Source organism: Archocentrus centrarchus, chromosome 6 (assembly GCF_007364275.1).
Source record: "Archocentrus centrarchus isolate MPI-CPG fArcCen1 chromosome 6, fArcCen1, whole genome shotgun sequence".
Lineage (NCBI taxonomy): Eukaryota > Metazoa > Chordata > Actinopteri > Cichliformes > Cichlidae > Archocentrus > Archocentrus centrarchus.
In genome coordinates, this window is record NC_044351.1 from 16,382,679 (window position 1) to 16,399,013 (window position 16,335).

Genomic DNA, 16,335 nt, shown 5'->3' on the forward strand with positions numbered 1-16,335 from the left:
CTGGATGTCTGCATAAAAACTAGGACAGTCTTTAGATGGTTCACTGACCAAGTCTTGCTCCACTGAAAGAAATGCTTCAAGTTTTCTCAGTCTTTTAAATTGATACATACAAAATATTAACATTTAAAAGGAAGGGAAATGCAAGGCGGACAAAAAAAATTGGCGCGCCAAATCTAATCTTCTCAGGAACAGAACTCTAAACAATGCAGCACTGACAAGAAGTGGTCAGAGGTCAGAAAGCAGACACTTAACAGTCCCATCAGAGGTTAAGTACTGCAGTAGGTGCTGATGACATCCAAACGGCTGCCATAGCCACAGCAGATTGATGTCATTTGGGCATTTAATCTAAAGTCAGTGGGTGCCTGTTTGGCAAGTCTAAAGATGCGCCCTATGTTTCTAAGACATCTTGCCATGTTTTTACTTCCATAATGTGGTGTAAGGTAAGATAATAGTTGCTTTTTCTACAACCCTTTCTGGGGCCTTGTTCCTGTGACCTTCAATTCAACATGTTGTTCTGCAGACATCAGTCAACAGCACACTTGCAGAAAAACTCCCCCAACCATGACGAGTAATCAACTTTGCAGATAGATAATGGCCTCTTTCTCTCTGCAAGGCACAATGAGCTGTTTCTGGTGGCTGGCAGGAGAGAGGCCGAAGTAATTCACTACGTCTAATCTCGTAGGTTATCATGGCATGAGCTGATGGTATTTTGTGAGGGTGAATTTATCTCCAAACTCCCACTAAGAATGTCATTTAGTGGCAATATCCAAATCTCCTTGAAATGTTGATTGTTTCTCTGGCTTCTTCAATCATTACATGTGGAAAAGGTCCACGGAGTAAACCTTATAGACAGATTAGGAAACGCTGTTTCAGCATCTACTGACAACTAGTTCTCTAAGCAGCTCTCTTGTTTTGCCCCTGTCCTTCGTCCTCCTCAGCAACACTGAAGTATACAGAAAAGTATAGGTTGTATGGAGCCCGCATGCCTTGTGTGAGTGACTCAGTGCTTTCCAGTGACATCAAGAACCGAGCTTAAAGAAACAACCTCACACTTTTAAATACCACACACATGAAATTGTGCAATCGACACAAACAAAACACAGATGTCCACGCAAAAAAGTTGCGGAATTCTAAACATAACTGTAGCTTTTTTTTCACGAGTGTACAACTATTAGTACAAACACGCTGGTACAAACATCTTGACATGAGAAAGACCCTAATCAATCTCAATGGCCCCATTTCTACCCATATACCTCAATTTGTCTGGCTGTTCTCTGCCGACTTTCAGAGGACACCACGCAGCCTGTCCATTCCCTCACCAATCTGTGCTTTCTAATAAAGAACCAAATACTCTATAATACATTGTATTGAGGTCCTCTTGACTCGGGGTTTGTTCTGTTTGGATAAAATCTGCCTGTTCCTGTTCTCTCACTGCTGTGTCGCCATGCTTTCTTGATGTTACTGTTCATCTGTGAAGATGAACACACAAGATTTCCACAGCAGGGTGACGAGAAACAACAGAAATGCAAAACAGCTTTCTCTGATTAACTGTGTTTAGAAACCATGCTCTGGGTTTTGTATTCTGATGTTGCTTCTTATAAACATGTGGTTGCTGTATGGAGACCATCACCGATTCCCAGAGCAGTGTTAAAAGAGGCCAGACGCCGAATGTTAAAAAAAAAAAAAAAATGTTTTAACGTTACTGAAATAAAGAGCTGCTTCCCGAGTGTATCAAAAGTGGTTCAAAGGGGTCATTTGGTTATTTAGAGGACAGGCTTAAATCCCAGTGTGACCTTTCTTCTTCTTTTTTCTTTTTTTTTTTTTTTTTTTTTTGCTTCTGTCTTTTTATTAAAAGATAAGGCTTTATGTAGGCAGTGTGTGCACACTTGGTTTCCATTTGTCTGGTATATAAAGTGACCCTAGAGTCTGAATGCGAGCACACAAATCTCAACAAACCTTTTCATTTCTCCCCTTTTGTTTCCAAGCAGGTCAGAGAGTCCCTACAGTGCTATATTTCTATTTTGTCTACCATGACCCTGCCAATACACCCGCCCTCTCAAACATTTCTCAGCCTCTCTTGGTCATTTCATTCTGATAGTTAAACACAGTAATCTTGTCTACACATTCAGAGTACACTGCCCACACATGGTCTTATCACTCAAAAGCAACAGAGAAGCAAGAGGCACCGAGGTCAGGTTAGAAACTCAATTACTGTATGGCCACACTGAATCTTCCTCTTGCTCTGCACCAAATTCTGAGACACTCACCTCCTGTCTCTTTCATAAAGGGTCATCCATCTCTTTCCTTTTTGTAACTTTACCTCCCTTCACTCTCATCTCCTTCACGCTCTTTCTTCAGTTTTCTTTTCTATAGCTCCTTCAGCAAGCGTACAGCCAGATTCTCAAATACTTTCCACCCCCATTTCCACATGCAGTTCTTACAGTAGTTATATCACAGGTTAAACCAAATGTAATCCAAAACTGAGGTTCAAAGAGCACATAAAAAAAAAACAAGAGGAAAAAAAATAATTGAGGGTAAACCACAAACAGAAGTATACTTAAATACAAAAGCTTATTTCCAGGTAACACTTTGCCTGTTCCATCGCATCCCGTGAGGATGTCATTTTTAAAAATCTTTTTCTATCACTCCACGTTCAGCATGGCAGGCAGATAAATGCCCATCCTCAGTCCAACTGCTGCATATGTGCAGCCCTCAAACCCCTCAATTCCTGCCACAATGACCCTGGAAAGGGCTGTGGTAAGAACATGTAAGGATGGATGTAACCATCAAGGTTTGAAAGGATGAGAGAGGTGGAAAAGAGACGAGACTGGGATTGCTCATGATTGCACGACTAATGCACACAGCCGGCAGCGTTTCACTTGCTCACTTGCCATTTTTCCCCTTCAATCCCCAAGCAAACTCAGTCAAAACCCTGGAAATGTAACAATGACCTGCTGTCATGTGCCAAAACATGGGGCAGAGGGGAAAAAAAGAAAAAAGTGAGCAGCTTGGAACCCTGTCATTTTTCTGTGCAAGCCCCGCTGCTGGTATCTTATCGGCTCAATCCTCTCATCGTCATTTAAATCTCCCCCTACTCCATCCGATCCCAGCCATGGCCCTATTTAAATCCCTCCCTCCTCCCAGTCCACCACATTTCTAATGCTAATTATCTAAACCTCTCTGTGCGCTCTTTCCCTCCCATCCACCAGCTAGTTATTCAAATCTCTCCCCACCCGCTCTCCCTACAAGCCCGGCCCCAGTTAAAGGTGCTTGACTGAAGGGCTGATCCGGGCTGTTATTTTTCAGACAGAGAATAATACTGCTTCATCCAGACTCCTCTCCTTTCCTGTTCTGTTTTCCTGCCCTTTTTTCTTTCTTTTTTTTTTTTTTTTTTTTACAATTACACAAACTCTGAAATCAAGAGTTATGATAATCGGACTGAGTTGTTAACAGTAGTGTATTAAATTAGCTGTTTTTCATATGAAATCAGATCAAACACCACAGCACTGGGATCAAGAAAAGATACACAAAATGCATATTAAGGAAATTATATACAGTAAATACATTAAAATGTGTATACATCCATTCCTAGTAAAGAGGATAGCTGCGTGGGAATGCAACCTTAGTCGGTCTGTGGTGGCCTGTTAGGGTCACTGTCCCCAGTGTTAAGTAAGGCGAGAGTGAGTGAGAGCAGAGTTTGGGAGGTCAGAGGGGATCTGTTTTCCAGGACCAGGTGCCAGCACATCAGTGTGGGAAAAGGGGACGTAAATGATCTATTTCGCCTTCTTGTCGAAGAATGATTTACTGATTCCCTAATCTTTTTCCCTGTCAGTCAGAGCATCTCTTTCTGTGGTGCGCCGTTTGCCCATTCGCACTCGCAGCCTTCACACTCTCTCACTCTCATTCAGTTGGAGGGATCTCGCCGTTAGTCCTGTGGAGAAGCCACCTACACATGGAGCATCAGGATCAGAGGAGTCCCACTCAGCATCACTATTTATTACAGTTACATAAATGCTGGTTTCCAACAACAGCCACCTCACAGAACCTGTTAACTCCCATATGCACACACAACAGCCACACAAAACACCTGCATGAAAAGGTATTACCGGTGCCCGCAGTGGGTATAATTCTTGTTCAAGAAGTTGATTTTATGTCTTAATGAAAAGTGCATGCTGTGCATATTACATTTTTGTACAATTTAGGAATGCACAATCATTGAGAAGACGTGCAATTTTAAAGTCAAATTTTAAAAAAATAATAAAACATTTACAATTTCATCAATTCAAAGCATTTCTTTTTAAAGCGATACAATACTGACATCAACATTGCTAAGACAAAAGATCCCATTCTCTTTTCCATGCAGAAAAAAAGTGGACACCATAGGGGGTGTGCTCACCTTGATACTCCTGTCCAGGGGTGTAGGTGGTGGGGCTGCCTGTAATTTGGAGGGTGAGAAGCACCTCTCCCCCACCTTCTGCCACCCCGACTCCCTCCAGCTCCCCGTGGTGGGTGCACAGGAAGAAGAAGGGGTTGAAACGGGGGTAGAAGCTCGCAGGGGGAGCCCCGAAATCCATGTTGCTGCTCCCCAGGACTAGGGCAAGCAGGGCATAGCCTAAAGCACCCCCAAGAGAGGCCCGCGCCATGGCCATCTGCCCTCACACCAAGCGAGGGGCTGACGGAGTGAAGGTGGGTGAAGTGGTGAGGAGAGTGATGACTGAGAGTAAGGAAAGCGCGGGTAGAGCTCCAGAGGACAGGTTTGGAGTCCACAGATGAGTCGAAAGTCCAAAAGTGCGTGGGTGAGAGTGTGCACGTCTGTGTGTGCTTGTGTGTGCAGTATTTCTGTGTCTGAGTGTGTGGGCTTGGTCGTCAGGAAAACTGTTCTTCTGCTTCCTCTCCCTGTCCTACCTCCACTCTCGGGGAGTTCAGAGCTTCGCTTGTGCTGTCCTGCTCTGGCGTTTAAATACCTCACCCCCTCCCTCTGTTTCCCTCTCTCCTCCCACCCTCCCTCCCTTCCTCTCTCTGTCTCTCGTTCGCTTTAACACCAGCTCCACGCGTGCTGTATGCGCTCTACAAGACGGCCTCCCTCCTCTCTCTCATCCAGCTCTTCTCTCCTCCCTCTTCTCTGCCAGTCTATCACTCTGAATTTTTCCTTAATCTCGTTCTCCCCCTCTCTTATCTCCTCCTCTTTACCTCTAAGTAAACCATTCTGTTACTCCATATTGCACTCTTGTATCCCTCTCCTGAGACCTTGGCGGCCTTATCTCTATGCATCTGTTAGTTTCTTCATCCCTAACCAGCCCTCTGACAGATCCCTTTCACTCTCCTCTTCCTTTGTCTTTTTGCCCATCCACCAGACTGTCTCCTCCTCTCCCACCCACTATCACACCTCCTTTCTCCCTCCCTATTAAGCTCTCTTCACCTCCCTCTCTTTTCCTTTCTCTGTTTCTGCTGCTCTTCCACTTTGCTCCCCCCTCGATCTCTCTCTCTCCCTCTTTTTCCAACCCCTCTCCCTCTCTGTCTCTTCTCTCGTCTTTAGAAGCACTCAAATTTGTTTTTCTTCTTCTCTGTCGCTTTTTTTCACAGGTTTTCCATGAGAATCTCCTTTTCCACAAGATTCTCCAACTTTTTTCCCCCTGTCAGACGAGCTTGCACCACCGTTCCGCTCCACATTATCCCACCACCAACTGACTGAGAAGTATTCGTTTAACATATACATACATCTCCCGCTTTCCTTTTTCACCTGGGAGTAAATACAAACAACCTGCGCTTTGGCCACACGACTCCCTTACTCTGCTCATCTGTCTCGTGCTCTGTGTGTAAGTGATACACTTTGCCCCCCCCCAGCTTTCTTTCTTCAGACCTTGTGGAGACAAAAAAACATTTTCCAGATACATGACAAATACAAAAATTCCTGTCATGGCACAAGGCCAAAGGGGAGTAAAAAAACATGAAATAAATTATTATGATAAAGGAGGGAACTTAAAGAAGCTGTTGTTACCACTACCAAGTATTTCCTCTGGTGTTTCTCTTTAGCTGCCTGCTGGGTTTGTGTGGTTAAGTGCCTATTACAGACATAAACACTCCCAGGCCAGCAAGCCACACACACACACACACACACACACACACACACACACACACACACACACACACACACACACACACACACACACACACACTCAGTAGCTTCATGTCCAAACAGCCTGACTGACCCGCAGCAGGAGTGCACAACCAGTCCTGCATGGGCAGCTGCTTTCACAGCTTAAACACTGGATCAGACAAACACACATCCACATCCATGTGCACACTCACAGATACAAACATGTAGTTACTCACTGAATCAGAATGCATGTGTACTCTTAATTACAGATAAGCACACAAAGAAACACATCATGTGGTTCCATCAGTTTCTTGTTATCTCTGTGTTTATGTAAAGAAATACTTATATTTGGCTCTAGAGAAGTTATTCACCTACCAGGGCAGCTGCAGCTCACAGACCAACTCCAGTGAGTGTTTATCCACACATTAGTCCAGACATCCAAGAAGGCTGGGCAAAAAGACAAATATTATGCAACTTTAAAGGGACGCATCATTCACTTTGTGGATTTCTATTATAGCGGGCAGTTTGATTTATATTAACTTACGAAAAATTGTCAGACAAAACCGCAAATCCCAGAGAAGCTTCAACCACACTTACTTCTATCCTGGTAATGGAGGAAAACGTGACACAGTGTTAAATAAGCCTAATACAAACTATACTGTCATGCTTGAACAACAAATCTTCTTTCTCTCCAAACTTCAGTGCTCTTCTCTCCACCTTTTAAGTCTTTCACTGTTAATTCTCCACCGGGAATAGTTTGTGCCAGATGAGATCATGTGTTTGAGTTTCAGTTCCTTTTTTTTTTTAATTCATAGGCAAATTATACAGCATCGACTCGCTCTCAGAACCAATTAAAAAACTCTTAGAGGGCCGTGCAGTTGCTGCTACTCAAAGAGAAAAAAAACAAAATTTTCCTCATATGGGATCCAAAATAATCATGTGATCAGACCACTGCTGGCCCTGGGACAACACAGTAAAAGGATAAAAGTGCATAGCAGCAACTTTACCATGAACAGGTGTACTGTAATGTTATGGATTTGTTTTAGCGTGTGCACCACAGAACTGAGAGCACAGCAGTGGAAAACAAGTGCAATCAGTGCAGCGAGTTAATGGAAGGCAGCAACTTTTCAGAAACAGTGTGTGCGCCCTCCCCAGGTGCTTTACAAGGTCAGCGCGTTGGAGCGGTCTGCTGAGACTGGAGAGTGAGATCAGAGGTTATCACAGTCCTCCTATGCTGTTCCTCTCAAACAGTCTGCACATGCCCGACAGCTCTGCGTTGGCTTAATGAAGCACTTTTAATTAATCTAAATGCATTAACTCACTGGTGAGATTTATTTTAGGACTTAAGTTCTTGAGTGCAGTTTTGATAGCATTTTGCACAAAACGATGCCTCGTTGCAGTTCCAGCACGCAGTGAAAAATGTACTCCTTAACTTTATTTATTTAAAAAAGTGAAAAAGACGTGCAAGTTGTTTCTGAAGTTTTGGAGGAACGGCTGACAGAAGGCGTGAATCCTCTGAAAGCGCAAAAGCAAGAAGAAACCGAGAAAATGTCCCGAGGATTCCTCAACGAGATTGCAGTAAAGCATCGATGGGTCAGGATGCGGGGAACAGTTTTGAGTAAACAGAAAACTGTAGAGCTCGTGAAGTGTAACCTCTTTATTTGGTTTATATAAAAAACTTGTTTATACCTTAGATGGCTAATGCAACACAAATAATGAAATCGACGGCTGCTCTTTCCACAGTATAGTTTACATGACCGCCACACTGACAACCCACACAGCTCATTATTTTTAATTAGCCCCACTTATTTAGACAAAAGCACAGTGTGAGAGCCCTTTCATTCATTTCACTGCGACGACTGCATTGACACAATGGGTTTGCTGATGCTTGGGACTCAAGGAGAAAAAAATAAAAAATCAGCCTAGCCAATCCAGATCCAGACTAGCTTTTCCACCACTACCACTGGTCCTACAAACTTTCTCAGGTGGTTGCAACAGCTAATGATTTTCTTGCACCCAGTAAAATAAAGAAAATAAGTTCCTATCATAATAAGCAATCATAATAAGCAAACACATATAGAATATTTATTAGCATATATTATCATTTGGACAGTTTTCATAGCAGTGTCTTGCTTTAAGTTTAAAATTTTTAATGATCTTTCTGTGTTGTTCTACATTTTTCTTTTACTCATCTGAGAATTACTTTTAACATCAAATACTAAATACAGTGATAAGCTGTTATCAGTAACTCCAGGGGTATTTTCATTAGCGTTGTTTATTATTAGGCAGAAAGAGAAAAGACTTTAGTTCTTTTTTTGAGTGATTGCTCCCATCGAACCTCTCAAAAAGAAGTAGAGAGGACTCAGGGTTTTGGTTGACACATTAATAACTGCAGATTTTAGGTTTCATAGCCTCACAACTATGTTTCTTTGATAAGAGGTTTAGCGATATCGTCCCCCTCTTACAAATACTACAATAGCCATTGTGACTGAAAGGACAGACTGTACATAAACGATGAACACGTGAAAAGTGAAACCAATGCAGAAGTTTCGTAAACCTGCATTCTTATGAATAGCCAGCAGGGGGCAACTCTCCTGGTGGCAAAAAGACTTGTAGAGAAGTTTATATGTAAACTGCTCTTGGCTGCCTTGCTCTATGACCTAAATACTTTCCTATTAATTCATGGGCACAATTGCAGTTTCAATTCATACTGAATACAAAGTAAAGTTCATTTTATAAAATTAAAGCCAAATTTTAGAGTTAAAAAGGACAATACAGCACAGCACACATCGGTCTCTGCACAGTGTAGACCATCTGTTACCAAAAAAAAAGTGTATCCATGTGCCCTTAGTGCTCATACTCTCACAGACACATTTTTTCACAAAATGAATAAGTTTACATGTGAGTAAAAGCCCAGTCCGCTAAGACAGAACGAACACTAAAACAAGAGTTTCTGATGCCACCGGTAGAGGTTTGAAGCTGGTGGGGTGCTCGAGGAGAGACATTTGTTACCTGTGGCAGTCTTTAGTAACAAAAACTCCCACCCCTGAACCTGGTGATCTCTCTCTTTTCCTCATGTAGGTCCTGTCCTACATCTATTACACCATACATCAGCAGCCCCTTCCCCTATGTGCACACACAGATGTATTAATACACACACACATACAGAGTGCAACTAGGGGCTATCGTTCTCCATTATGAAAACTAGGTCGGGGAGGAGTGGGCGAGTGGAGTGGGGCAGTAATTATTTTTATCATTATTAATTTCCACCTCAAGCTTGCGCCAGGGCTTTTTTGTCTGCTTCAATCTTCATTTCAGCCCCCAACATCCACACATGCACACATCACCACCATCGCTACCACTGTCTTTGAAAAGGCTGCGTGCCAAACAAGCCAGAACAGAGGATGGGGGGCACAAAAGAGGAAAGAGCTCAAAGGGTTAGAAAGAGTTTGACAGAGAGGGAGAGGGGCGACAGGGGAAGCCGGAGGGCTTGGATGTGTCGCTTCATCACTCACTGGACCCTAATTTACACTAACAGGTTGTTTACTTGATATGGCAAATGATAATAAAAGCCTGGGTGTTGGATGAGGGGAGAAGGCAAGAAAAGAGAAAAAATTGAAAGAGAAGCCCTACGGGAGCACTTCAGCTGTGATGGCTTGCACACTCCAATTAGTCCCATGAAAAGCTTCTCCCCCTTGAAAGGAGTAAAAGAAGGGGTTAGTTTCTCAATGCGTAAATAAAAACAGCCGTATTCACCCCAAAAACTCTCTTGCTGGGCCACTGCACAAGCAACAACTTTGCTGGTAGTTGGGACTCAGCAGCGGCCACGTGCAATGAAAACACTCTCATAAACCTTATAAGCATGTTTTCTTTATTGTGTTTGTTAAGTTACGGACACCGAATTTGTTATTTTACAAATTACACGGGGTTTGGGCAGACACACACACACACACACACACACACACACAAAAAAAACTGTCAGCCTTTTTCAAGAGTGTCTAAATGCAAAGAAGATTTTGCTGCAGATAAAAAAAACTCCAAGAAAATTAAGTTATAGATCTCATGTGTGTTTACCGACACATTCATCACATCACTCTTTTTTCTGTTGTAACCAAAACCCTCCACACAGAGCTTCTTACTTCAAGACATTTTCCACATGCTGCCACTAAATAAATAAATCAATAACTCAGTAACCACAAGCTGTCCCTAATATTCTTTAAAGTTTCATACTTTTAAAGAAAAGATAAACAAAGCAAAGACTGCAAACAGTTTGCAAATCCTATGTTTTGATTTACTTCAGCTCTCACATTAAATACATCGAATCAAATTCATCCATCCATTTCAAATGGTTCCAATCTGATGTCAATATGATGTTTTACTTTGGATCATTTCAAGATCAGGTTCTGTTACTTCTATGTTTAGTTGTATCTATGGTTATTTCCATCCATCCTCATTCAGTCTTTCTTATGCAGGTGGAATTTGTGGATCTCTGATAAAGCTCAGCCAAAGCCGCCTGATGTTTAGGAAATTGTCCACTTGATTTTGTTCACCTACAGTAAAACTTTTTTTTAGACTTGTTTGTCTTTGATGCAACTCTTGAAATAATTAATCATGCATTGCATTTTAGTTGTTCAATAACTAGTTTGTCTGTTGGAACAACTGAAGCATTTAAAATAGTTCCCAAAAGTAATGACACATACAATATGTAACTGATTTGGTTTGTTTGTTTGTTTGTTCAAGAAACCAGTTTGAGATGATTTGAGCTTTTTGATATAAATAACACGCTACGATCCAAATCGAGACTCGACCAGTCAACATTTTTCCAATCTTCTATTGTCCAATTTTGATGAGCCCTTGTGAATTGCAGCCTCGGTTTCCTGTTCTTAGCTGACAGGAAAATGCTGCTTGTAGTCCATCTGCTTCAAGGTTCGACGTGTTGTGCGTTCAGAGATGCTCCTCTGCGTACACTGGTTGTAAACTGGTTATTTGAGTTACTGTTGCAGTTTCAAAGTAGTCGGGTCATTCTCCTCTGACCTCTGACATAAACAAGGGATTTCCACCCAGAGAGCTGCCACTCACTGGACATTTTCTCTTTTTTGACCCATTCTTTCTAAACGCTAGCGATGGTTATGTGGGAAAATCCCAGTAAATCAGCATTACTCAGACCAGACTGTCTGGCACCAATAACCGTGCCACGTTCAAAGTCACTTGAATCAAATTTTTACCCCCATTCTGACATTCGGTTTGAACTCCAGCAGGTTGTCTTGACCACATCTATATGCCAAAAAGCACTGGGTTACTGTTGTATGACCAGCCGATTAGATATTTGCTTTAACAAGCAGTTGAGCAGGTGTATGTAATGAAGTGGCTGGTGTGTGCGTACAGTATATAACATTTAAATCTTAATGTTCTCAATAAAATATCACAAACTAATCCATACACAGACATCCTTTTAGATCCAGAGATTCATGAATGCTGTGGAGAGAATTCTGCCTTAACAGAAATATGCACCCTTGCACTGATGGAAATCACCATTAAATCCTCAGATTTTCTGTTCAGACGTTACACAGAAATTTTGCCTCTTGAAGTCAAACATAAGCCCTATTGGGTGCTTTTTCCTCTCCCCTCCTTCATTAGGAAAAAAAAACCTCTGGACGCAGCTGCACTGACACCTTGATAAATGAGTGAGCCATGCAGATTAAGTGCAGTATCATCCTTTAAATAATGTTGGAATCAACAGTTCCCACATTCTGTGGTTTCCCTCTGTCACATAAAGGACTGAAAAACCAGACTCAAACCTGTTGTTTAGACAAAGCAATATAAACTGACTATAAGCTGATGTATGAAAACTTGTCTTAGTGAAACTACTGTTCATGGAAATGTCTGCGGACACAATGAGGTAATAATTAGATGTGATGATTTAGTTATCCAATTATGCAAGTGCAGGTTTTCCAACTTTTCATGGGTTTCTAGATTGTACAGCATGGAACACAATAATGTCCTTCATTTGATTTTCCTGTTTTGTCTTTTCTCCAGAATTTGTCTTTCAATAGACACTCATATTTGAATGAATCAGTTGCCTTAAATACTAGTTGAAGCATTATGAGCCACAAAACTAAAGAGTGTACACTAGTTTTTGCCTTTGTTCTCAGGAGAGTTGTTTTCCTTTGCGAGAAGAAAGACCAGCACCGTGTCCAGACCATTTTGCTACCAAGGTGAAGTATGTTCTCGAGCTAAAAGCCTGGCACTGAGCAGGTTTCTTTTTCGTTGCATGACTAAAAACATGTTGGGGAAACACACAGGTATGGCTTTGAAGTGGAGAAAAATGTGCAGACTGAAGATCATTAATCTAAACCAGCTTTCAGATTTTTTTACTACCCAAGATTTTGCATGAACACCTGTCATAACACATCAGAATTTAACAGTGCGTTTTGCAACCCTTGGCCTATTTTGAGTTTGGCTTTTATTTTCATTTTAATGGGATTATAAGGTCATACAGATTTGCAACATGTGCACATGTATGCTGTGCACAACACAATTGTAGAAAAATTAGTCTGAAAATGCACAGTGTTGTGCAAAAGTTCAGAACGACCCCTCATTTGGTTGTATTTTTTTTGCAACTGGTCTTGAGCAATAGTACCGCCAGGCTTTCTGAAGGTCTTTCAAGGTTTTTCTTTGGACACCGGCTGCTTTTTCACTCATTTTCAGTCCAGTCCTTGTACCCGGCTTAAAGGACAAAGGATTGTTCTTTGTTTTTCAAGCCACTTGACACTAATTTGGTGTGCAGTGTCCTTAAAATTTTGAGTGGAGAACAAACAAAAAGACAAAAAAAAAGAAGCGGTGGGTTTAAAAAAATCTACAGCAGAGGTCATGTTAGAGGTCATGTTCTTAAGAAATAAGAAAAAATCATGAAAAGACCTGAAACAGGACCTGAGAGATGCACCTGGTGCTTCGGGGAGTCCATCTACTGTTCACTGAAGCCTCATGAGAAATGGTCACACTTATGGAAAGGAAAAAGATAGAAAGGGCTGAGGTCTGCCAAATTAGGCAACAACTGGACTGAAAATCAGTGTAACAGGCCTTATGGAGTGATGAATCCAAATTTTAAATCTCTGGTTCAAATCATCGTCAATATATAAGGACAAGAGAGAGGTACAACAGTGAGTCTGTGGAGCCGTCTGTAAAACATGATGGAGTCATGGTTTGGGGCTGCAGTTCAGCCAGTGGTGTGGGGATCTAGTCAATATTGATGGAATTAAGAATGCAGAAAAATACCATGGGATTGTAATATACTGTACCATCTGGAAAGCATCTGATTGGTAGTTCATTTTTCAGCATCGCAATGATCCCAAACACATCACTAATCATGGATTGGCCTCCCCAGAGCCAGACTTCACTGTTATTGAAGCACAGCGGGATCTGACTGTGAATGAAACAAAAGACATCCAAAGAAGAGCTTTGAGATGTCCTTCAGGAAACCTGAAGAACTATTCCCGAAGACTACTTAAATAAATTAAAAACTTGCGTGTTGCAATGGAAGAGTGGTTAACACATTCGCTTGGCAAGCGAAAGGTCGTTGGTTGGATTCCAGCCTGTGACACAAATCCCCATTGGGCTTATGACAGGGAGGGCATCCAGTGTACAAACTGCCAAATCAAACATGTGGCCTTACCTGCTGTGGCAAGGGAGCACCTGAAAGTAACTTCTACAAGAAAGCTTGCCTAAGGGTTCAGGCTGTGTTGAAGAATAAAGGCCGTCATATCAAAATATCAAATATTGACTTTCAGATTGTGTTTTTGCCTTATGTACTGTACTTCAGTGTATGTTTGGACATCTTTCAGTAAATTGATGATAATATTTCCCATGTTTTAGCAAAAAAAAAAAGACCACAGTACTGTATGTACCACACAGTCAAGTCTAAAAATGTAAAACATTTATAGCTGAGTTTAAGATTAGAAAATTAAACAAAGTGCATAATTTAATTTTTTAAGAACATGCCAATGATCTTATCTTTTAGGTTATATACTGCAAAATTTTTAATTGATCAATTGAAGTTCATCAAAAGAGGTCTGTACCCTAAATTACCCTAGTTTATTTTTAACATTCAAACCAGACATGAGCTGGTCCATTTATAGTATAATTTCCTAATAGTAATAACAGTAAGATACAGTATATTTTGAATATTGGCACATCATGCATTTGCTGCTGAGATTTGATTGTAAAGAAAAGCACTAGATATGTTATTTGTGGCCTATCCGTTTGCAAACAAAGGCAATAAAAGGGCTTGAAATCAGAGAATGAAGCTACACCACAGTAATTAGCAATCCCAAAGTTTTAAGAGCCTTCAAACATACAGTATGCGCCTTGTCTTGTGAAACTCATACAGCGATGCTGTAAACCCAGCGTACAGTACTGTGGTGTGCAGCACACACTGCATACAGCTAAGTGGATGGTAAGCACTCTCTTTCAGTTTGGAAATATTTGACAGCTCAGACAGTTTTTGGCAATGGAGGTCTGTAAACACCTATTAATGCTCCCAGATGCTGTTTGCATTTTTTTTTAAAACCAAGCCACTTAACAGAAGTTTAAGCAAAAAGGAAAGTTTTGTCTTGGTTTGAAGTTGAATTTCAGACCACCGCATGAAAGATAAGTGTAATAATCGCTGTCTGTACTGAATCCTGACGGAAATGTTAGGGTAACTGTTTGGTACTAAGAAGGTAGTGTGCAGTAAGGTTTTACAGCTTTTTGATGAAAGCAGTGGTTTTCTGCTAATAAATGCTGTGAGAGAGATAAGAATGACTCATAGCAGGTTGCAAGCTGGACAGCTTAATGATGCAATGTTGCAGTTTTCAGCATTAACTGCAGGGGCTTCGTTCCACAGAACAAAATCCACTCAAAAAAAAAAAAAAAGAAGAAAGAAAAAAAGAAAAAAAAATGTTGAAGAGAAATAAATGCATGTCCTGATGTCTTGCCTGCCTTTTTCTGCACACTTTCTGCCACAATGCTATCCCATGAATTTTCTTTAGAAATACAAAATAGTCAAACACTGGAGTTCTAACAGTCATCAGTGTCTGCAGTGAATACAGTATTTATATATCTGTGAGTTTAAATGGTGGAGGCACATGGCTTGGCACCATTTAAGCGTGATACATTTTTCAATAGCCGTGAGTCATAGTTCTTTTTGAGTTCTGAGCAAGGCAAAGTGCGTCGCTCGGGGCTGCCTCCATCCACAGACACTTAGCTTCGTACTTCTTTTGCATTTGCTAGACACAAAATCTGTTCTCCAAACTCCTCGTTTTCAGTTCAGCTCCCAGTTCACTGTCATCACAGCAGCCCCCTCCCTTCCTGCAGTCATGGTAACGGAGCTGTGAAAGAACAAGCTGAGGAATATGAGACACGGAGGATGACAGACACATGGCCACATTGTGACAGAGACAGACGAAGAGAATGCTGAGTGGTTTGACACCACAGACAGCGATTTCCCCATCCTGACATCCAGCATGCATGCAATTAAGGAGGACATGAGGCATGAGAAGTTATGTGGGACACAGCAAGTCAAGAAAAACAAGAAGGCATTCAGGAGCAGAGAGAGTGGAAGTTATTGCTGGACACAGATTGTATTGTTTAGAGGTAAATCCATCCACTTTAGGGTCTTGTAGTGTCATTCCTTCAGCCGCTGCTGAGACGGGACACTGTACAAACAGGATCAATGAGCTGATCTCCTGATATGAGCTTTTCAGAGCCTAGAACTCAAGAGAAAACAGGCTATCAGCATGGCTGAAAATCAATTTGATAAATGATAGAGAAGTGTTCTAACAACTGAAATCCTACACGCACCCTATCAAAAAGCCGTCTCTGTTCACATAAATTCTTATGGCCTAATAGATACAGTATTGATTTTAGTGTGGTTGGTGGAAATGCCAATGTGAACTTGTAAAAAAAAAAAAAAGTAAGACAAAACAGCTCTTGTTCTCACTCCACTGCATAATCTGAGCTGTTTTCAGGCATTGAGCTCTTCAACAGATAGGATAGGTTGCTTTTGCTTGTGTGTGCAAGAGATGCACAGCATGGCTGGCACACACATAATAAAACAGATCTATTCCAAAAGATATCATTCATCCCTAGACGGCCAGCACAGACTCTCACTTCTTACAAATAAACACATATGCAGTGATAACATTCAAATATAGCAGTAAACACTGTCGAGATGTGCAAAAAGTCTTGCTCGCACAGTATTC

At 41.4% G+C, this 16,335-nt stretch overlaps 1 protein-coding gene across 1 annotated transcript in view; it reads right to left on the reverse strand.

The window, feature by feature from the left end:
• reln (reelin) overlaps positions 1 to 4,916 on the reverse strand; it is a 97,531-nt gene extending 92,615 nt beyond the window's left edge. The window contains 1 exon segment of the mRNA XM_030731847.1: positions 4,397 to 4,916. Coding sequence (XP_030587707.1) covers positions 4,397 to 4,649 — 253 coding nt within the window. The 5' untranslated portion in view covers positions 4,650 to 4,916.
• Between the last annotated feature and the right edge of the window lie 11,419 nt (positions 4,917 to 16,335).